The 21,326-nt window shown below is 51.2% G+C and overlaps 5 protein-coding genes across 9 annotated transcripts; 3 read left to right on the top strand and 2 right to left on the bottom strand.

Moving 5' to 3' along the window:
• Positions 1-184: 184 nt before the first annotated feature.
• Positions 185-6,491, bottom strand: LOC131665119 (ATP-binding cassette sub-family G member 8). Of its 2 annotated transcripts, XM_058936764.1 has the most exons (7): positions 6,357-6,491; positions 5,215-5,551; positions 3,912-4,268; positions 3,136-3,314; positions 2,556-3,070; positions 1,692-2,158; positions 185-1,625 (listed from the first exon to the last, which is right to left on the bottom strand). In XM_058936764.1, the coding sequence occupies exons 1-7, from the start codon at positions 6,467-6,469 to the stop codon at positions 981-983; spliced, it is 2,613 nt and encodes an 870-aa protein (XP_058792747.1). In that variant the 5' UTR covers positions 6,470-6,491; the 3' UTR covers positions 185-980. The 2 variants fall into 2 exon arrangements, with proteins under 2 accessions (XP_058792747.1, XP_058792746.1); XM_058936763.1 differs by having other exon boundaries at positions 185-2,158.
• Positions 6,492-7,619: 1,128 nt separating this feature from the next.
• Positions 7,620-10,974, top strand: LOC131665124 (ATP-binding cassette sub-family G member 5). Of its 2 annotated transcripts, none has more exons than XM_058936773.1 (8): positions 7,620-7,751; positions 8,424-8,832; positions 8,905-9,298; positions 9,357-9,541; positions 9,616-9,865; positions 9,936-10,150; positions 10,208-10,535; positions 10,635-10,974. In XM_058936773.1, the coding sequence occupies exons 2-8, from the start codon at positions 8,460-8,462 to the stop codon at positions 10,972-10,974; spliced, it is 2,085 nt and encodes a 694-aa protein (XP_058792756.1). In that variant the 5' UTR covers positions 7,620-7,751; positions 8,424-8,459. The 2 variants fall into 2 exon arrangements, with proteins under 2 accessions (XP_058792756.1, XP_058792757.1); XM_058936774.1 differs by lacking the exon at positions 7,620-7,751 and adding an exon at positions 8,223-8,276.
• A 139-nt stretch (positions 10,975-11,113) lies between these two features.
• Positions 11,114-13,850, bottom strand: LOC131665127 (succinyl-CoA:3-ketoacid-coenzyme A transferase, mitochondrial). The gene is made up of 8 exons (XM_058936778.1): positions 13,542-13,850; positions 13,327-13,467; positions 12,772-13,216; positions 12,330-12,691; positions 12,151-12,259; positions 11,855-12,071; positions 11,572-11,783; positions 11,114-11,490 (listed from the first exon to the last, which is right to left on the bottom strand). The coding sequence occupies exons 2-8, from the start codon at positions 13,414-13,416 to the stop codon at positions 11,312-11,314; spliced, it is 1,614 nt and encodes a 537-aa protein (XP_058792761.1). The 5' UTR covers positions 13,417-13,467; positions 13,542-13,850; the 3' UTR covers positions 11,114-11,311.
• Positions 13,428-17,795, top strand: LOC131665132 (15-hydroxyprostaglandin dehydrogenase [NAD(+)]-like). 3 transcript variants are annotated; one of them, XM_058936788.1, is made up of 7 exons: positions 13,428-13,675; positions 15,100-15,257; positions 15,481-15,604; positions 15,682-15,788; positions 15,869-16,042; positions 16,178-16,332; positions 16,401-17,795. In XM_058936788.1, the coding sequence occupies exons 2-7, from the start codon at positions 15,165-15,167 to the stop codon at positions 16,513-16,515; spliced, it is 768 nt and encodes a 255-aa protein (XP_058792771.1). In that variant the 5' UTR covers positions 13,428-13,675; positions 15,100-15,164; the 3' UTR covers positions 16,516-17,795. The 3 variants fall into 3 exon arrangements, with proteins under 3 accessions (XP_058792771.1, XP_058792772.1, XP_058792770.1); XM_058936789.1 differs by lacking the exon at positions 13,428-13,675 and adding an exon at positions 14,432-14,626 and having other exon boundaries at positions 15,097-15,257; XM_058936787.1 differs by lacking the exon at positions 13,428-13,675 and adding an exon at positions 14,434-14,626.
• Positions 17,796-18,653: 858 nt separating this feature from the next.
• Positions 18,654-21,155, top strand: LOC131665055 ((5R,7aS)-5-hydroxy-7a-methyl-1-oxo-2,3,5,6,7,7a-hexahydro-1H-indene-carboxyl-CoA reductase-like). Its single transcript, XM_058936653.1, has 8 exons — positions 18,654-18,665; positions 18,758-18,925; positions 19,006-19,123; positions 19,204-19,322; positions 19,389-19,565; positions 20,400-20,554; positions 20,875-21,016; positions 21,087-21,155. Exons 1-8 carry the CDS (start codon positions 18,654-18,656, stop codon positions 21,153-21,155), a joined length of 960 nt encoding a protein of 319 aa, XP_058792636.1.
• The last annotated feature ends 171 nt before the right edge of the window (positions 21,156-21,326 follow it).

A 21,326-nucleotide genomic window follows, 5' to 3' on the forward strand; every position in this document is an offset into this window, starting at 1 on the left:
GAGCTTTGCAAAGCTTTCGTGTTTTTTCCTCTTCAATTTCTTGGGTTGCTACTTTTTTACTTTACTATAGATACTACACAGTGACTCGGGTGTACATTGCGTTCATATACATATATATATATATTTTTTTTTTATCTAGGAAGATAACAATGTTAATAGTTCTGTTACATTGGTAGAAAAAAATTTTACGGATCGTACAACGAGACATTGTACACAGACAAAATTTCTGAAGCACATATGTTGTCAGTCACTCGCGAGCATCAGTGGCTCGCTCGTCTGGGGATTTTATGGCAAAATGACGAATGAATAAACTAATGCACACAATTCGGTCGACGAGTAGTAGACGGTCCTTTTGACGACTCCGGTCATCTGCTATCGTTGCGAACGTAATTAGCATTCTGTCTGTGTAAAATAAGTCATCCAAGGATGCCGTGACAACGGATAACTGCGCGATTCGAAACTTTTCCATCCATCGCGCAGAGCTTTAATTAAAACAAGGCTGGGCGCATCGTAATGAAACAGCGGGCCCGGAAAGATTAACGTCAAACAGCGACGCGTATATTCAATTTTTCAACGTCGCTCGTATTCTTAATGAACGACGCTGACGCGATTGCCGCGACTGCTCAAGGCGGACTTTCATGCGCACGCGCTCGGTATATTTGAGCGCTGGTCTTTGACGCCGTTTTTCTTCATTGCGTTGCACCCTATTATGTATACTACGCACGGTCTTGCACGATCTCGTTACGCTGATTAACAAATTACAGCGATGATCAAAGAAACACAAAGACATATTTGTTTTAGTTTTCAGCGAAACAAGGACGTTACGAAGTCGCCGTTATTCCTGTGCTTTATGATCGATCGAAACGAACCCATGATCGACAGAACCAAGCGCGAAGTTGCGCGTGCCGTCCGGCTATAATGAACGAAACTCGGTAGCGAAACGATATTGCACGTGAACGGCGCGCCGCGACTGATCATCTTCAAGGCTTGTTCGGCATGCTCCTGAGCGATCTCTTGGCCGGCGAGTGCCTGACGAGCAGAAAGACGAGGAGCACGGCCGCGAGGACGACGCCAAGGCTGCCGAGCAGCCACGAGTCCTGTGCGGCGTCGGCGTCGCCGTCCAAGGCGATCTCGCGCATGGCCAAGCCCCCGTCGGGCGTCTCGCAGGTGCTTTGCGTGATGATGTCCTGGCGCTGAATCTGCTTGGCCTTGCAGTTCTTGAGTCTGGCCATGGCCTCGGGGCTGTGCAGCGGCGGCAGCAGTAACACCAGCGCCCAGCGCAGCGGACTGGCCCAGGCGCACCACGGGTACAGGTTGTTCAGGTGCAGGGTGACGCCCGCGGCCAGCGTCGACTCGCCGATCGCCACGCCGGACAGCAGCAGCGCCAGGCACGACCAAGAGCTGGCGCACAGACGGGCGAACAGCAGGCAGACGAGGTGCTGCAGCAGCAGGTAGGCCAGGCCGACGGACAGGTAGCGCCAGAGGCTCTGCAGGCCGTCCTCGCCGGCCGACAGACTGGGCTCGGGGCTCGGTGCGCCCGCGGCCAGGTGCAGGCCGCTCATCGCGTAGGCCGGCGCCAGGTACGACGCGTAGACCAGACTCCAGGACGGCAGCGCGCAGGCCAGCTGCAAGCAAGAGGCTCGCTCGAGGTCTGGTCGGGGAGGCGGGTCGGCGGCCGGGCGGCGACTCACCTCGACGACCGCGCAGGCCAGCCTGCCGTAGAGCCCGTCGGCGACGTCCCGCTCGACGCCCGGGCGCACCCGCGTCGCCTCGACCACGGCTAGAAGGCAGAGCGGCCAGAACAGCACTCCGAGCGCGGCGTAGTGGAAGCCGACGCGGTCGCGCAGGTGCAGGTTGGCGTCGTTCGCCAGGTCCCAAAAGACCGCGCCGAGGAGTGCGCTCAGCGATGCGGCGATCAGCACCTTGCGCAGCAGCGCGGCCAGGCTCCACGGCTGGCTGTAGACCAGCTCGCGCAGGAACAGCGCGTAGCTCTGCGTGAACAGGTTGGCGCCCGAGTTGGTCGACGGCAGCGCTCCCGGCGGGCCCGGCTCGCTCAGCGCTGGCAGCCGAGCGCGCGCCAGCTCGGCCAGGTGGTCGATGCGCTGCGACGACTCCAGCATTGCCTCGGCCGAGAGGTCGTCCAGGGTCACTAGGTCAACTGCAGATTTTATTGGCGTTTCAGATGTACGTTCAAATATACGCGCTCCGATTTCCATGAGCTTGCCCACACCCTCGCCGACCCTCGGCTATCTTTCGATTATCGGGTCGATAGTCGAATCCCGATCCGACTCGGTCGAGCTTGCGCGGTCGGCGCAGCGGCGTTTTCCGTCGCGTTCGATCGGTCCGGCACCGCACAGTGCGAGGCTGTATCGAGTTTCATGGCAACGGATATCTCGCACCCTCTTGTCGAGGCTCCGCGACAGAAAGTGTCCCCACGTATCTCGGAATGGAACGTCCCGTCCTCGCGAGTCCGACTGTCCGAAGCGCGCCTGCGGCTGAACTTCCCGAGCCTGGTTCGAGGCGCCGAGGGTGCGCTGGACGAGAAACGGCCTTACGGTAATAGTCGGACGGATTCTTGAAGGTCGGGCAGGGGAAGTCGGCCAGGGCGAAGTACGGCAGCATGTCTCGCCTGGGCCCGGAGTACATGACTCTGCCGCCCGAAGTGAGAGTCACCCTGGACAGCATGGTGAGTATCTCGTAGGTGGGCGGGTGGAGCGTGAGCACGACGAGCCGCTGGGCGCGCAGGGCCCACTGGCGCAGGTACTCTACGAGGAAGAAGGCGTCGAAGATGTCGAGTCCCCTGGTGGGCCGGTCGAGCGCGAGGATCTGCGTGCCCTCGATCAGTCGGCAGGCGAGCGCCAGCCGGCGCACCTCCGAGCAGGTCAGGCTCGACACGAGGCAATGCTTGGTCGCGTCGAGGCCCAGCTCCTGCAGGATCGCCTCGGTCTCGAGGGACGACACTCCGGGCGCGCCCCGCAGCAGCTTGTAGAAGCTCAGGCACTGGATCGCCGTGAGCTCGGGGCTCAAGCCCGCCTCCGGCGACTCTGCCGACAGGTACGTCACCGTCGACCTGCGAGCCGCACTCAGCGTTGGTCTCTCGCGCTCGCCTCGTTCCACCTCGCTGTCTCGACTCACCTGAGCGTCTTGGCCGTCACTGGGCGTCCGTTCAGCAAGATGTCCCCTCGTCGCGCTCGCCTCCTGCCCGATATCGTCTCCATCACCAGGCTGCCTTCGCGCTCGCTCGTCGACATCACGGCCAGCACGTCTCCTGCGCCTGCCTCCAAGGACACGTCCCGCAGATACACCACGCCGTTCTGCATCGGAGAGACAATGAAAAAGCGAAAAATGGTTATTTGAATAGGGAAAAGCACGCCGTTATTGTCCTCGCCTCTTCTCGGATGAGTTGCTTCGGCGTCGTTCGCGTCGTCGAAGCGTCTTTTCCAAAACAATATCATCGCATTTTTTCCTTCGGCCCCGCTCGACTTTCTGGAAAACTCGTTACATCGTCGTAATAACATGCTGCCGCGACACGAACAGTTCGGAGTCGCATGAGACTCTCCGTGTAATCGCGAAGAACGAGCTAACGGAACTGTCTTGCTAAAGCAAAACGCTCACGTATATTTTTTTCTTTTGAACGAGACGCGTTGTAAATCCATTCGACCTCGATGGAACTCCTATCCCCATCCCCTCGCTTTTTAGCGTGGCAGTGGAATTGGACAGTGTTTGCCAACGGCATCTGTTCAGAGCGGGACGACTGCCAGCTGCGTTGAAAAGCGCGATCGCACGTTCGTTTACCAACGCCGATTGGCCGATGCGATTGGCCGCGCGGTAGCAGCTTCGAGGCTTCATTAGTCCAGGCGACTTGTCGACGAATGGTATGCTCGGGCTCGGTCGGCGACGTCGTGGCTCACCTTGGCGTGGCCGCCGCTGGCCTCGACCCCCCTGAGCTGCAGGTGGGGATGTTGCGGGCTCTGCAACTGCACGGACACCTGCTGCTGCTGGTGCTGGTGTTGGTGTTGGTGCATCATCTGCTGATGAACGAGGTGGTGGGCCGGGTGGCGCTCGTAGATCAGGCCGGGGTCGATGGGCGCGATGCTGTGGCGCCGGTTGTTCTGCGGGTGGTGTGGGTGCTGCGTCCGCGGCGACACGCCGATCGCCGAGTGCGCGTGCAGCAGGTTCGCCTCGCTGGCGCTGCGCATGCGCGACTCGCGCTTCATCGCCAGGTGTTGCTGCTGCTGCAGGCCGATGTGCGAGTGCGCGTCTCGGGCCTGCAACGGTCGAGAGTGAGCGAGCTGCATCGTGCTCGGCGGAGGTCCGTGACTGGGGCGCTCGCGATTATCCGACCTAGCCGCAGGGAACGCTCTCGTCGAATTCGCCGAACTCGCCGAGCGGATTATCATATCGAGTCACGGTAGCTCGTAATTGCGCAAGCTCTATACCCTAAACAGGCAAACGAGGTATGGTTCGCGACGATACCCGAGAAATCGACAGTTCTGCACGCAGCTGCGAGAGCAAATTGCAGGAAGTTACGAGACCGCGAGTAATAAAAGTGAGCAGAGTTGCGAGTTTGATGCGCTGAACGATCGTACCGTTTTTCTTTCGCCTCGCTTCTTGCCTGCCTCCCCTGTCCGTCCGCTAGAATTTTGCCGCGAGAAAATGATTTACGCGTCGAGGAGCGCCGACCAACGCAGAAGCTTTTTCGGCATTCCCTTGCGCTCGAGACGTGGATTGTCGAGCAACGAACGAATCGCGCTTTAGGGTTTCAGTTCACATTTTCATTCCGCGATTCCTGCCGAATCTCTGGCTGAAGTAACGCGGCGAGTTTCGGACAGTGGGTGAATTTCGGACAGCAAAATCATCGAGCGCATATCGACGTCCGATGCGTCCAATTAGTTCGCGGCGAGAGTGTATCCGTATGCGTCCATATGTGGCGCTACGACGACGCGCGCAGGCTATTTTCAGAGCGTGCATCGAGAAAACGTTAACGAGGCGCATTCAATAATGCATTGCGTCTGACTCGCCGGGTAAAAGTAGCCCGAGAATAGAGTGGAAAGTTTATCAATTGAAACGCACACCTCGCGAGCATCTGCTCAGCGGCAAAGTGCCTGCACTACGCGGCCGTACAGACGTCGTCGACCTCTGCGGGCTTGCTCCGCTCGGCAGCGATCGACGAGCTGATCTAGCAGCTATGTCGCGCACAGAAGCGTAACCCACCTGGGCAATGGCGTTGCGAAAGTCGGGATCGCTCCTGGCCGACCTGATCACCGCTCCGAGTTGCCTGCCCGCGGCAGCCCTCGCTCGTCCCTCCTCGCTGGAGTCGTATCCGCTGGAGCCTGCGTCCCGTCGAGTCGTCGACGGCGGCAGCACGCGGGGCAGTCCGAACTTGAGGTACGTGTACGAGTTGCTGGCCAGCGGACTTCGTGGTCCGTAACGCGGATGACGTAGGATGCTCTGAACGGTCGAGTCGCGCAGCTGGAAATTGCCGTAGGGCAGAGGTGACTTCTCGGCCGAGCCTAGCGCCGAGTCCGTGAAGTCGGAGTTGAGGTTTTGCCTGGAAATTCAGCGCCCGGATGTTATTTCATTGTCTTCATTGCTTCTATCTGATTCTATCAATGAATCGTAGATAGCATGTTGCTTTTTGCCAGAGGCTATTTGCTTCAAGACACTTCACAGTTTTCTTTTAAGACTTGTTCGCTTATTCAGCGTTTTGCGACTTGCCGATAATAACCACGTGAAAATAACCAGGATCGATCGATAATTTTTCATTATTTACGGGATTGTCAGTGGAAATGACCAGATAAGGCTTCAATAATCTTTCGCATCGTATTAACTTAAAAATGGAGTCTCGGTCGTTTGTAACTCATTACCGAGTTTGCTATAAAGTTTGAAAGCGAAAAAGAAACGTCGCGACCGATTCGAAAAGTGCGTTCCGTGAAATGCCGAAGTAAATAGGAGTCCCCCAGATGCTCGCGCGTTTCCCGCATTATCCGTTCAATTTCATACGCGTAAAAAGCCTTTCGCGAATAAAAGTTACTTTCCCAAACAGAAAGTCGATTAGCGCGTCGTATCAAAATAATATCATCGACGCGCGTCGATTAATATCGGAATCACGAAAAGACAAAGCAAGAGAGAGAACGAGTGGTCATCGCGCCGGAAGCAAGTGTGTCAACGCGAGATACTCGCTTCTCAAGAGAAACGATTAAGACGGAAAGGCAGAAGTGTGCCGGGTTCGATCGTAAAGTCGTCACTCGTTGCGCACACGCTGCCGTTCCGCGCGCCTAATTGTAAATCGAGCGCGCAACGTGGCGAGCGGCAGAGAGGAAAACAAAGCGGTCAAGTGACATTCCATGACTGACCTGTAGATGGACCAGGCGTGCAAATCCTCGCTGGCCGGCGCCTCGAGGCCTCTCGTGTCCAGGGCGCCCGGCACCGAGTACCGGCGCTCCAGCTCCCACGCCTCCGAGCCCATCGCTCAGCCTTCCTTGACCTTGGCGATCACTGCGAGCGTTACATCGGCATCTCGCGACGGCCCGTCGATCGGCGCCAGCTGTGAATCACAATCAGTGCCTGCTTCACGTGGCTGTCGTTCCGAAAGCTTCGCTGGGCCAATTCACATTCAAACGCGAGCTCTGTTTACGTCAAACCGCCCAAGGATCAGTGCGGAGTACAGCGTTCTCCAGCTTACGAAATAACGCCAGCGGGAAAACCAATTACGGCACAGTTGCGCAGCGATAACAGCCAGCGGTGCGACTCGATTAACGACGGCAGCAGAGCGAATGTAAGCGTCGAGCGGCGCTCGGTCCAGGCTCTAAATCGACCACGACGCCGGTGCGTCTGCGGCGCGGACGCTTTTGGTTTTCGCGATAAAGTAAGTGTGTCACGCGCGTTTCGCGAACCAAGCGGAGAGGACGTGTCGCGTGAGAAAAAAAGAAAAGTGCGGGTGCCCGCGCGCGCGAAAGCGTGCACATGGGAAACGTGATTATTCGCGACAATGGGGGGAAACTCGCTCATCGCGCGATATGTAGGTGAGAGACGTGCACAAGGAGGCGGTTTCGCCAGGTTTCGCACGGCGAGGAGAAAAACGGTCTCGCATTCCTTGGCGAGCGCGCGAGAGAGAGAAAACTGACCGCAGCTGCCGTAAAGCATACATTACGGCAGCGCCTCTCTATCTCTCTCTCTCTCTCTCTCTCTCTCTCCCCTTAAACTTGACATTCACCGCGCGTCGAGTTGCGTCCGCGCTGGCGTACCCACCTCGTCGCGCGAGGAGGCCGCTTCGTTCGTCCTCGCCTCGTCCTCGCGAGCTTTCCTCTAGCTTCGTTGTGGCTGGTCTTCGAGCTGGTGGCGGAGCAGGAGGACGACTCGCAGCGCAACAGCGACGTGGCCGTGACCCGTGACAAGCGCGACTGCGCTAGCGAAGCTCGGGCTCGCTCGGCGTCAGGCCCCGCATACCTATGAATCTCCTCCCCACTCGTTTTCTTCTCTCTCTCTCTCTCTCTCTCTCTCTCTCTCTCTCTTCTCGCGGGGCCTCTCGCTTTTTTCTCTCCCGCCGCTGCCGCCGCCGCTGCCGTCGCTTCCTGCTCCTTGCTTCCCTTCGCGGAGCGTTCACCTCTGTGCGACCACGACGCCGCAGTCTTGCCTCGTCGACGCCGTGGTCACCTTGACGCTGCTCTGCGCGCTTGGCTTGCTGGTCCCCGACGAAGGCTACGCGCCGACGGAGCTTCGGCAAGAGAAGAGAACTCGGCAGCATCGAGGTACGACTTTCGTTCTTTGGGATACTGTATTGTTCGCATTCCGAACGACTGTTTCTCGGGTGTCTGCGCGTGTGCTGCTTTTTTTTCGGAGAGAGCGTGAATCTACGTATGAAAGTGCCTCTCGCGATAACACACGTGTGTTTGATCGGCTTCAATGGCAATGAGAAAGTAGATAGCACTGCCGGATGGATTATCTTGTTTGATCCACGAGAGAGAAATGCTTGAAACGAGTCAGTCGTGGCATCCAGGCAAGGTTTCTTCCTTCCTGCGCTCCAAACAGATGCACGCTGATTATCGCATTCGTGTGACATGGGATTGAACCTGCTTGGTTGCATATAAAAATACACGTGTATCGTCGCGATCGTTAAACACGTCGTTAAAGTTCCGACGTAATGGTAATTGAAAGATAAGATTAGAGCTAGTCGTAATCTTGGAAACAATGCACTCAGTTGGCATTGTTCGTCGCGAGAAGAAAAAACGAGACATTCGAGTGCACCGGGCAATTAGTCTCCCGTAGAGCTGAGGGTAATTGTAATTGCAAGCCCCGTTCACTTTTCATGGCCCTTCAACGCTCGCGCGCGCGCGCATATTTGTTCGCCAAAACCTAGTCGTAAGGATGCAGCTGCTGCGCGGCTTCGCAGTGCCAGTCTAGTCTAATTAACAACATTGCAGCCGGTTTATTTAGATGTCAACGGTCGGTCGGAGCGGATGCGAGATGCGGCCGAGCGTCGTCGCTTCGTAGCAGCTCAGCAGCACCGCAGCGACAACAACAGGTGCACCTGCGAGGGTCTGATCATACGACGTGGTCGTCGGCGCAATCGCCAGCAGCAGCAGCAGCAGCACCAGAAAAGCCGTCAATCGGGCGTCATGGCTCCAAGCGCTGAGAACGTGCTCGATGTGGCTGGCGTCTATCACTCGACCGCAGTGCTGCCCAACGACAGCGTCAATTGCGGCTGCTTCACCGCGAGGACCGAGCCCACGGCCGTGTTGAGGGACGTCTCCGCGAGGGTCTACGGCAGCGAGGTTCTCGCCGTGCTAGGCTCCAAGGGATCCGGCAAGAGAGCGCTGCTGGACGTCATTGGTAAGCAACACTTGTCTGGACACTGCCAGATCGTCGACCACGCTGAAACCAAACTGATCGCGCCATCGGCAGCTGGACGAACCGCCAGGGGAGAGACCCGCGGCCGTATCACGCTGAACGGTAGCCTGCTGACGCCGGAGCTGTTTCGTCGCCACGGCGCTTACGTGTCCCATCGCTGTTACCTGCTGCCGAGCTTGACGGTGCGCCAGACGCTCACCTACGCTACCTGGCTAGCTAACCTGGGCAACCGGGACTCGCGAGTGAGGCAAACTCTCGCGGACCTCGCGCTGTCGCAGGTGGCTAACAGGCCAGTCTCGGACTTGACCAAACCGGAGTACAGGAGGCTGATGCTCGGGGTGCAGCTGGCCAAGGATCCGTTACTGTTACTGCTGGACGAACCCACTTGGGACACCGATCCGCTGAATACTTATCTGATCGTCTCGATGCTGTGGTCGTACGCCACACGGTGAGGTCCGACAATAGACGATCACCAGACCAGTCCTTGACGGCGGATCCGTTTGCAGGAAAAGCTCGATCGTCGTGTTGACCATGGAGACGCCCAGGTCGGACGTCTTGCCCTTCGTTGCCAGAGTGACGCTACTCTGCCTCGGAGCGGTGGTCTACTCCGGACCTACGAGGAGTATGCTCGACTACTTCAGCATCGTCGGATTCCCCTGCCCGGAATTGGAAAATCCACTCATGTACTACCGTGAGTAGTCCGGCTATGGCTGAGCCGCGCGATCCAAAACTCGCTTTCGCATAAATCCCAAACGACGCTTGCAGTATGCCTGTCGACGGTTGACAGACGTTCCCGTGAGCGCTTCATCGAGTCGAATCAGCAGATCTCCGTGCTGGTGGACAAATTCAAGGCCGAAGGCGGGGTCGTGCTGAAAGAGGCGCCGATCTCGGGCCTTGGCGTTAAGGAGACGCCGACTTCCTCGCTGACGCCCACGCCCATCGGCATGTCGCACAAGAGCTTGCAGAATCGCGGAATCAATCCTGGATGCTTCTCCACTCTGCTGGCCCTCTACGCGTGAGTTGGAATCGTGCACAGCCGTCGAACGGTCAGCGAGTGACGAGCTTGGCCGCATGGGTGATCGTAGGAGGAGCCTTGCCGCCACCTTTGCCTGCAACAAATCCGGAGTGTGCCACTTCGGCTCGCGGATCTTCCTGCTGCCGTTCGTGCTGTCGCTGCTGAGCGTCCTCTACTCGCACTCCAAGGAGCAGCAGTCGATGGTGTTCCTGCAGACCTCGGGCCTCATGTTCAACGTACTGGTGCTGTTCTACGTCGCTGGGATTGCCGTCACGGCCCTCCTCTGTAAGTTCGTGAACGTGAACTCGCGCGCGCCAGCACGCATCCTTATTGGGATTCCAGTTCCAGGATTCCGGGCACGCTACTATCAGGAGAAGCGAGAGGGGCTGTACGGCGGAGCGATGTTCATCACCTCGTATACCTTGCTCACGCTGCCTTTGAGCTTTCTCTCGACGATCATGAGCGTCGGTATCCTCGTGCCGATACTCGAACTCGACGTCGTCTCCTGGATCAAAGTCAGCGGCGTGCTCTGGGCCTCATTCGTCGCGACCGAGCAGCTCACCGTTGCCGCGCTTATGCTCATCAAGCGACCTGTAGCTGCAGCTATAACTGTTCTTTATGTCGTGCTGGTTACTTTAGTCATCGCGTCAGGCAGTTTGCGCAGCTTGAGGTGTGTGTTAACTGTAATTTTATACTCTCGTTCAAGTGTATAAGCTGCAATTATAAATCATCATTTGCATTTCATTTTTATAACGTGGTTTATGCGCAGAATGCTGCCGGATTGGTTGAGTGCCGTGTCGACAGCTTTGCCGAACCGCTACGCGTCGCTCGCTCTCAATCAGCTCGCTATAGAGATGGACAATTTTAAAAATCTCAATTACAACGACACGATCACCTGTCCTGGAATACCGGATCTCTGCAGATACAAAGACGGCAACGCCTACTTGCGCGAGAGATTCACCAAGGAGGCGGAAAACATATCGCAAGTGTTGAATGTTGAGCTGAACTTGTTGATTTCACTGGCCTTCTCGGTTGGTCTGATCATTCTCAACAGCGTGCTGTATCTCTTGCCACTGCCTGCCACCGTCAAGGCTAAATTTCGCGAATGACAGCTTTAATCTTTCTAGCTTTTAGCTTGTGAAATTGATGCAGGTGTACTAATTAATTATTTAGTTTTCAGGAGCAAATTTTTATATTAAGAATTTTCATTGAAATTAATTGTCGAGTTATTTATATTAACGTATAATCTAGAACGTATTTATTACAAACTTTTCCATTTATATGTATGTGTAAAAAAATCGTTATCTGCATTTATTTTACAATATTCGTCAGAATATAATTATGTACATTAAATTCTCTCGCGTCCAACTCCCTCTTTTCGGATAACAATGTCAACAAAAGAAATCTTATAAATCTATAACTCGACAAACAATAGTATTTCACTTTTTACTCGCAAGCTTGTCCCATTTCTTTGAGATCATCGGCAACAGAGAATTCACACCCGGTTGAACTGACGATCTCGCTGATGTCAATACCTGCTGCGATTTCAATGAGCTTCAATCCTTGACCTTTGATTACTTCGAAGACGCCCAAGTCGGTAATAATCAAGTCAACACATTGCTGGCCTGAAATGCAAATCAGTTATTTATATAAGAAGTTTTAAGACGAGTTTCGAATATGAAGCGTAAAATCAAATAAAAAATTACCTGTGACCGGTAGTGTACATTCCGGTAAGATTTTCGGGCTGCCGTCTCTTGCTTTGTGCTCCATTGTGATAACAACTTTCGTAGATGCAGCTGATACTAAATCCATAGCACCACCCATTCCCTTAACCAGCTGTCCAGGAATCATCCAATTAGCCAGATCTCCCTTCTGGGATACCTGCATAGCTCCAAGAATAGTCAAGTCAATGTGGCCTCTGGAAATAAAATAAAAATCAAACTGTCATTAATAAATTGTATAATATTTAAATTTAAGTAGTAAAATTACCCTCTGATCATAGAAAAACTTTCTTCACTGCTAAAGTAGGATGCACCGGGCAGAACAGTAACAGTTTCCTTTCCAGCATTAATTAAATCAGGATCGACTTCGCATTCATCAGGGAATGGACCAAGTCCAAGAATTCCATTTTCAGATTGCAACGTTACATTCACACCTTTGGGGATGTAGTTACTGGCCAACATAGGAATGCCAATACCCAAATTTGCTGTTGAAAATTTTTACATTAAAAATGTGATTTTAGTTGCTGTTAGACATAAAATTAATAAAGTAGATGTATGTCTTACCATACATTCCATTCTTGAATTCAAGAGCTGCTCTTTTGATTATCCTATTTCTAGCTTTGCTTGCTGGTGTAACCTTTGCTGGCTTCACTGTCTGCCTGGTTGTTCGTTTCTGAAAAAAATGTTCAGAAGTTATTTATTTATAGTATGAAAATTCAATCTTTCAAAAATATCCTTGTTACCTCAATACGTTTTTCATATGATGGTCCTTTAATTATTCTATCTACATAAATGCCAGGTAAATGTACATGATCAGGATCCAGCCGACCAACAGGCACAATCTCTTCAACCTCAGCAATTGAAATTTTTGCTGCTTTACACATGGCAGGATTGAAATTTCTGGCAGACTTTTTAAAAATTAAATTTCCAGCTGTATCAGCTTTCCATGCCTTAATCAAAGCAAAGTCTCCAGTGATTGCATGCTCCAGTACATAATCTCGTCCATCAAATTGAGCAGACTCTCTTGGTTCACCAGATATTTCTGCATTTTGATCTTTATCATATTTGATAACAACATTACCCTCATGAATGATGGTACCAAGAGCTATCGTATAAAAAAATAATTTCATCAATATTTTGTTTATTGTACCTAAGTAGGATGACAGATAATATTAATTAATTTACCTGTTGGAGTGTAAAAGGCAGGAATGCCAGCACCACCTGCTCGAACTCGTTCAGCTAATGTACCTTGAGGAGTTAATTCAACTTCTAATTCACCATTGAGATATTGTTTTTCAAATTCTGCATTTTCACCAACATAAGAGGCAATGATTCTCTTGATTCTGTGATCTTTAAGTAATTTTCCTAAACCAAAATCATCAACTCCAGCATTATTTGAAACAACAATCAAATCTTTGGATCCTCTTTTCAACAGAGCATCGATAAGATTTTCTGGAATCCCACATAAGCCAAAACCTCCAACAAGTAATTTTGCTCCATTTGGAATATCAGATACTACATCATCTGCAGATTTAAAAACTTTTCCATCACCTACTGGAGCTTGATGTTTTTCAAGATCGCTCTCTTGTTCAGGAACTTCAGATTTGATGGAGAAATTCACTGTGAGTACCTGTAAATTTTATAATAATGACTGTTAGAGGATTAGCTCTTTTACAAAATTTGTTGTAAAAAATAAATACAAAAACTGTGAGTAAGACTGAAAAAGAAAAATCAACTCACTCTTGATAATTTATGTAGCTTGTAAGAATCCAAATCAGCACCAGTTCTTAAAAATATCAATCTTCCAATTTTGCTTATCGAAAAGGCCATTTTGTTAAAGAAAATCTCCACAAGAGAGAAAGATACACCTTCACACGGCACCTAAACCAATACTTCTTTCAATTAATTTCTTCAATCAAGAATCTACAGATCAATTTAGCCAGCACAATCCCCACTCTAGAATTATTTTATCAGTTAGCGCCTCGTACGAGGCTCTTAGTGCAGTGGCGAAAAATAAGTCCGCACTAATGAAGAGTTGATTCGTCCCCTTCTACCGGCACACCAAGACGGACCGGCTTTCTCTGAAGAGGTAAAACGCGAACGATTAAACTTGTTTTTTATGCGAATCGCGACTGACGATGACCGAACTACAGTGTACGCGCATGTGTTCTCGCCGAGAATAACGTGTTGGTTTAACCTTACCGCGAGGGATATCGTCGCATTGCGTAATCTGTTTTGCTTATTGCTGCATTTTCGAGCAAGTTTTTACGAGACTATTTATAGTTGTTTGTGAAGATCCCATCAATATTTATCGCGGTAAATTGTTGCGAACTAGTTTTACAGGAAAACATTTTTTGCGAGAAACTTTGTCTGCTACGCCTGCGATATAACGATAACATGCTTTTATAATGTTCAGACTTGTTTTGTTGTGATTATTATAGTAAATTAAAAAAATTACATTATTCATTAATGAAATTTGCTATGTAAAAACTATGTAAATTTTCAAAATTTGTGGTCCTTCCAAAATAAATCGACTCTTGAATTGAAACTTCGATAAATCGAGTTATTGCTTGGCGCGCAACTTGAAAAGTAGCTATAAACAAAGTAAACATTCTCTATATTTTATCGTTCAATAGCTTCATTCGTCAAGGCAATAATGCATTTATTTTCAATTGACAATCGAAGACTGTGATCGCGCTTTCTGCAGAAAAGAAAAGATGTTGGTCGATTGAAAAAAACCTTGCTTCGGGGTGTTTCGAGCGCTGATCCGGCGACGAAAAACCGTTCGTGGCGGCGCAACCAGCCGAAGCATCGAGCCCCTCGATATCGCGGCGTTTCGCGCGAACAAAGCCGAATAAGTAATAAGGCCAGAGCCCTTGGTGCCGCGCAGCGTAAAAGGGCCTCACCCCCGGCAATCGATATCCGCGTGCGTAACCACACCTCTTCCTCGGCCGTCAGCCGGGCGTGCAAGCTCTCCGTGTGCGTTTACGCCTGTTGCCAGTACCAACAGAAGTACGCACGCCGAGTGACTCATCTGATGGTGAGTAATTCGCTTCCCCGGGACCCTCGACTCGCCCCACGACGCGCGTTGGTGCTCTGGCCCGGACGCTGCCGAGGAGCTTCTAGTTCTCGGGTCGATTGATCGGAGTGTTGTGCGTGCGCGTTGGCTGTGACTGCGCTGGGGCTTTACTTGGCGCGAGAGCATCTTTCACGCGCGCGACGATGCTTTCTTGGATAATGCAGCTAATGCAGGGCACTTGGTTATTTCGATAAAGCAAGCATATCAGTTGAGCCGTCGGTCATCCGTCTCTGGACAACGTCTCTGGACAACGTCTCTCGCTTTCCTCGACCGACGCAAACTCGGCGGCTTGAAATTCGAAATCGCGGCGCGCTCGCTCGCGACAACACTCGCGACAACACTCGCGACAACACTCGCGACAACACTCGCGACAACACTCGCGATAGCGTCGAGCAGCGCTCGATTACCAGTCTTTTTCCTCTCACCGTAAGCAGGACAGAAAAGGCTAGCGGTTATTGACAAACGGCGAGCGAGCAGCGAACGCAGGCGGGCAGGCAGGATGGAGGTGAAAGGCCGCGTCGCCCTGGTGACGGGAGCAGCAGCCGGCATAGGCAGAAGCTACGCCGAGGAATTGATGAACCACGGAGCCAAGGTGAATATTTCAGGATCGCCGCCCTCGTCCCGAAATGCGCTTGACAGTGAGTGACGCGACGCGAGCCGCTCCGTGGCTCCGTGCTTCTCACTTGTCAATGCGTCCGTCCGCTGCCAGTTCAATTCAATTCAATCATAATTGCTGGCAGAAAGAACAAAGCAGACGCGAGGTTGTTGCATTATCGAGATTTAAGAATGTGAAAAACAATGGCTTACTGTGGTAGGTGTCGATATGCGACATCAACGTCGAGGATGGTGAGAAGCTTTACCACAGTCTGGCCTCGCGCCATGGTAAGGACCGAGTGCTGTTCTGCCTCTGCGACGTGACCGACTACAACCAGTTCGAAGGTAAATTAAATTCGATCGAGCTCGCGCGCGAATCCGACTTGGATAATTCATTGACCCACGCCACGCCGCGTCCGCAGAGGCGTTCAAAACGACGATCGCGACCTTCGGCCACATCGACATCGTCATCAACAACGCGGGCATCATGAACGACAGATTCTGGGAGCTCGAGGTCGACATCAATCTGGTAGGTGCAAAGAAAGCCGCGCGCGCTTGGCTCAATATTAGCGAGCAAGCGAGCTAATGGCCGGCGATGCTTTGGCGCAGAACGGAGTGATCCGCGGCACGCTGCTGGCGCAACGCTACCTGGGCATCGACAAGGGCGGCCGAGGCGGGGTCGTCGTCAACACCGGCAGCAACGTCAGCGTCTACCCGTACGTCAGCGTGCCCATCTACTCGGCGACCAAGGCCGCTATCGTCAGCCTCACGAGGGCTTTCGGCGTAAGTGTCCGCGCGGACGTCTTGTCCTGCTCGCCGTTCGCCAGTCAAGCTGCTCAACGTTGAAAGGTCGCGTTGGAAGCGACGCCTCGACAATGTGGCATTGATTTGCACGCGCGCGCGCGATGTTGCTTTCAGGACCAGTACCACGTGGGCCTCACGGGGGTGCGAGTGATGGCGATTTGCCCGGGCCCGACGAAGAGCAATTTGGTGCGCGACGTCGGCAAGCAGCTGCTGGCGCCGCGCTACGAGGACGCCTGGCGCCGGGACACCGCCACCTCCAATTCGCAGACGTAAGTGTGTGTGTCGGCTGGTCGACCTGTGGAGCTCTCGCTCACGCCTCCTTGTGCTTCGCTTGCAGGCCCGAGCACGTGGCCAAGTCGCTGATTCAGGTGCTGGCGAGCGGCAAAAGCGGCAGCGTTTGGCTGGTAGAGAACAGCCAGCCCGCTCGCGAGCTCACCTACGCCAAACATTAGCTTTTCCCGATGCCCGTTCCCTTCGAGACAGATGGGCTTCCGTTCGCACCGTCGGGAATATTCTTCCTCGCAGATCAACTGTTGCCGTACCAGCCAACGACTTTTTTATGACTGTGTTTTTGCGAGCGTCGTCGGGACGTTATCCGCCATTGCCAATTTTTTTACCAATCCCTCGAGTCATTTCGGAATCGCACACTCGCGGCTGTGAAAGCGAGGACACACAGCAAAGCTCATCCCTTTGCCATTTGATATTCGGATGTTGGACGAATATTGCACGTCCAATGTGCGATCACATCCATGTAGAGGAGGCACCCGGCACCCGGCACCCGGCAACGGTTTCAGGCGATACAAGCAGGTCGAGCAGTGTTTTCAAAGTAGCTTTTCGCGTTGATCTGTACTTAGCCTTATGTCTTTAGCGACCTTTCAAAAATTAAGTTACAATAACACATTATATCAAAGGTACTTGGAGATGCAATCAATGACGGTGGATTCCATTTTTCTATTCTCGTAGCGAGTAATTTAAACAACTATATTTGTGCGACATTTAATTTCGTCTGTGATATTATCGATTTCTTCTGTTCGACATTGTCTCGTTGAAAAGTTCATAGCTGGAATCAAAATACGTAATCGTTCAGAAATTTCGTACTACCACTTCGCTATAATCGCCCTAAAAAGCCACCCTAAACAATCATTATTCAAATTGAATCGTATGATATAACTATAACGCGACTCGCTGTGAGCAAGCGAGAACAAGTAAAGTGTTCATATTGCGTACTTTTATTACGTATTTTTAACGAGGTACTTATCTATTCGAGATATTTTTTTATGGAAATTATTTTTTGAAAAGTCGTGTAACGAACTGTGTGTTGCCATTTTTTCGTTCCTTCGTATGCACATACGTATATGTAGCTTAAGCTTCTATTGAACGTCCGGCCAGTGATTGTCTTGCATCCACGCTATTGACGTCCGCGACACATAAATGTTTTTTCATTGTTGTCATGTAATTAATCTACGGTGAAAATAAAGTGCACGTATTTGCGTCCGAGTATTGGGATTGAGATTTTTCAAATGCTATAAACTATCAAGAATAAGTTTTAATAAGAAAAAAGAATTTTAAATTTGCGATGTAAAAGAAGATTGTCTCTATGAAAGATTTATGTAAGCGTGTAGCTTCGTTTGCGATTGTTGATTTTCCACATTGTTGATTTTCTTTCAAATCTACGCATCTATTGTATTACGTTGCGCTCATGTATTCGATGCTGCTGCAAGCCTTAAATAAAAACGCATTAGCTTAAACTTGTCTTTTGTTTCGTCGCCTAACCAACATTTCACGTTCGACGGCATGCTCACCAAATTCCAGTGGCTTTGAAATGTATCGAGTGATTTTTCGAAAGTAAAACCAGCCTTGAAAATGAAATTTCCGACGCTCTTTGGGAAAACTACGCTCCAGCGCTCGCAGAAAGTAAACGACGTCCTTCAATTCATCCGTAAAAATTTCAGGTAGCCATGCTCACTAGATTCCATCCGGGAAAATACTCCGATAGACGCATGCACAACTTTAGAGTGGCGCATGCGTTTGAGTATGTTTGTGTATGTGTGTGCGTGGGATTTTCACTCGGTTAGCGTAACATTTATTTTGTCCTTAAACCCTCTTTTATCAGCGAGGATTCTACATAAGAACACTCTCCCGATGTGTTTATTTATACAGAGCTGGCTGTTCATTATTCTTTTCGTTATTCGGCACAAAGACACAAAAAGATTTTGTCCCTTTCGCAAGAGCTGCGGAACTTGTTCAATAAAGCTTGACGCGCGATAAAAATGACAAGCATTTGGCGAGAATTTGATTTGGTGGAAGCTCTGTCTTTATCCAGCACAGACGATACTTTGCTTGAAAAAGAATTGGCTCCTTGAGAAAATAGTGCTTCTCATCGAAAGGGGACAAAGTATTTGTTATCGTTCAATTTTGCACGAATCGCCGATTCAGCTGAGAAACAATACAGCTTGAATGGCTCACGAGGAGAACGTTACTTTTCCCTTGGATCGGACTTGATTCTCGTTAATTCGCGTAACTAGATGAAGCTTTTATTATTTTTTACGAAACGGATTCGCGCCCGACGGCTCAAGTTTTTGCAAACGAAATGACAAGAGGGGTACTGAAGCGATAACCAGCTTTTCGTTCCTGCCAAATTCCAATGAGTGAAAACGAAATTGCAGTACGACAGGTACGTTGCGCCGCCGCAAGAAAGCCGCAGCCGCAAGCTCGCCGAGAATCGTCGTGCCGGGCAACTGTCGCGAGCATATTCCTCCAATAATGTCAGCGGAGTGTCGAGTGGCAGTGGTCGTCGGCGGTTGCTCGGATTCCGGATTAGGCTTGGTCGCCGCGGAGCGGCTGCTGCATCACGGCGCTAAAGTATGCAAAAGAGACTTGACGAACAAGCGCAATTAACGAAGAGAGCAAACAACAACGCTCGCCTCTTTTATCCGCGTCAGAGGGTGATCCTCGCGGACGCGTCGGGCGCTTCGGCCGCCGAGAGACTTTGCGCGGCTTACGGCAAGGGACGCGCCAAGTTTTATCCCTGCGACCCGAAGAACTCCTGCCAAGTGGAGGGTAATTCGACGGACAGCGCATTATCCCCTGCGAACGATGTCGTTTTATTCAGCACGTCTTTTTGTCTTCCTCGTCCAAAGGCATCTTCGAGTGTTCGCACTGCCGAGAGGAGAACGTCAGCATCCTCGTCAACGACCTCGACGCCATTCAGCGTCTGCCCGACTCGCCGATGAACTCGTGTCCCGGCGACACTAAACACGTAATGACAGACCAATCGTTCGGTCTTGGGCTCGGAGCTCATGACGATGTTTTGTCGCCCAAGCAGAGCAACGCGAAGCGCATCACGAAAATCGCGCTGGAGGTGATGCCTCGGAAATGCAAATCGAGCGGTGGCATAATCGTCAACTGCGCCTCCATACTGGGCTTTATGGGATGGCCGGACAACCCACAGCCGGTGTACTGCGGCAGCGAGCCCGTCATAGAGACCAGCCTACGACTCGCGGTGAGTGTCTCCTTCGTCGACGTAACGATGATTCGCTTCTTTTATCGACTTGCTTTTATCGGGAAAACGGAGGCTCTTTACTGCTAATATGAGATCACGCTTCAATATGCAGTTTACCCCTACCGTTGCGCTGGCAATGTGACGTTCACCGAGGGAACGCGCAACATCCAACGCATGATTTTCAGTTTCGCAATACGACGCCAATTTTCGTGGTATTAGGCGAACAAGTTGTAATGCGATTCGATGCGATTTGAAGTCGCAGTAAAGTCGCGGTAATTAATATGCCACTTGGAAACAGTTGGAATATAAAGCTGAGCCAAATTGGCAATTTAATTACATGAAGCTCAAATGGAACGTGCGTCGAATTTTTGCCCTTCGCGGCTTTTTTACAGTTTCAATTTCAGCAAGATCAAGCGTTTGCGTTTTACGAAAATTAGAATTTCTCGCATAGCAAAAAATGCCAATCACTGGTAGCAACGTCGCCTGGCATACGATTGATTTTCCATTAGTTTAATCAGCGATTCTCATACGAATAAAATTGATGCCATGAAGTGATGCGAGATCACCTCTATTTGTAAATTAAACTCGTAAATCAACTTCCAAAGCAATATATAAGCGTTCACCGTGTAAAAACAGGAAAGCTCTCGGTTCGGTGACAATGTTTCGATCTGATAAAGGTCAATCGGCTATTAATAACAAAAGGATCTCGCGGACAAATCGTCCTTTTAGCTGTCTAGTATCGGCACTATACGAGAGGTTCGTTTACCCCGAAATGAAAAAGAAAGGAAACGAAAGAGGAGTTTCGGGGGTATTTTTCCATTGTCTGGATCGTAGGCGAGTTTTCCAGTGGAGCAGACGGGAATACGGCTGGTTGCCCTGTGTCCCTCTAATAGAAGCTTTGAGGCCATCGGACTGCCTGATATGCCTGACAGCGCGACGATGCGCGACGAGGCGTCGCCTTGCCAAACGAGAAGCTGTACTCCCGATCCGTGAGTTCCGACTTAATTGCAATTAAGTCCTTTTACCACTGAACCGTCGGCTACGATTAACTTTTTCCTTGGTCGAGCTTTTTTCTCTTTATTTTCTTTAATTGACGCCAAATCGCACTGCCACTTGATGGCTACGACGTTTAATTTCGCGCTGATCGAAAACTGTGCTGGAAAATTTACTAGCTTCTGTGAAGACGAACGCGCGTTAGTGAATAATAGATTACTGCTGATTACTAAACAAATTGGCGCAATTTGCCTCTGTTCCCCGACTCACAACTAGCTGCCGCCAGTGATTTTAAGCATTGGCCGTGTGCTTCCAGGCGTAGAGACAGAAGCCGCGTGGGTCACGCGCTCGCGCACCTGACGGCGCGAGCCCCGACCGGAACCGCCTGGCTCATCGAGCCGCCCTTCACCGCTCGCGAACAGCCCCAGCTGCTACTTCCCCGATCTACCAATGCCGAGGTATTCTTATTTTTCCAAAGTTTCACGAAAAATAGATACATTGATTTTCGACTTGCTTTCTATCGTGCAGGAATGTTCGATCGCGCAGACTTTAGACTCTCCACCTACGCGAGATGTTCAGTGCTCGTGTAAATCGTAACGCAAGAGTTCCTGCTTCGGAAATTGAATTCTTTAACCTGGCTGCCTGTTCAACAGAAATCTCATATCTTTTTCCTTTTCCAATCTGCACAAGTATAACGAAAGAGCTGTCTTGTTCTAGACAGTGTTCTGAAGATACCAAAAAATCTTGAGTATACATCGAACAATTGTG

The sequence above is a fragment of the Phymastichus coffea genome, unplaced genomic scaffold, assembly GCF_024137745.1.
Source record: "Phymastichus coffea isolate CEN01 unplaced genomic scaffold, Cenicafe_Pcof_1.1 PCOF00047, whole genome shotgun sequence".
NCBI classification, from domain to species: Eukaryota; Metazoa; Arthropoda; class Insecta; order Hymenoptera; family Eulophidae; genus Phymastichus; species Phymastichus coffea.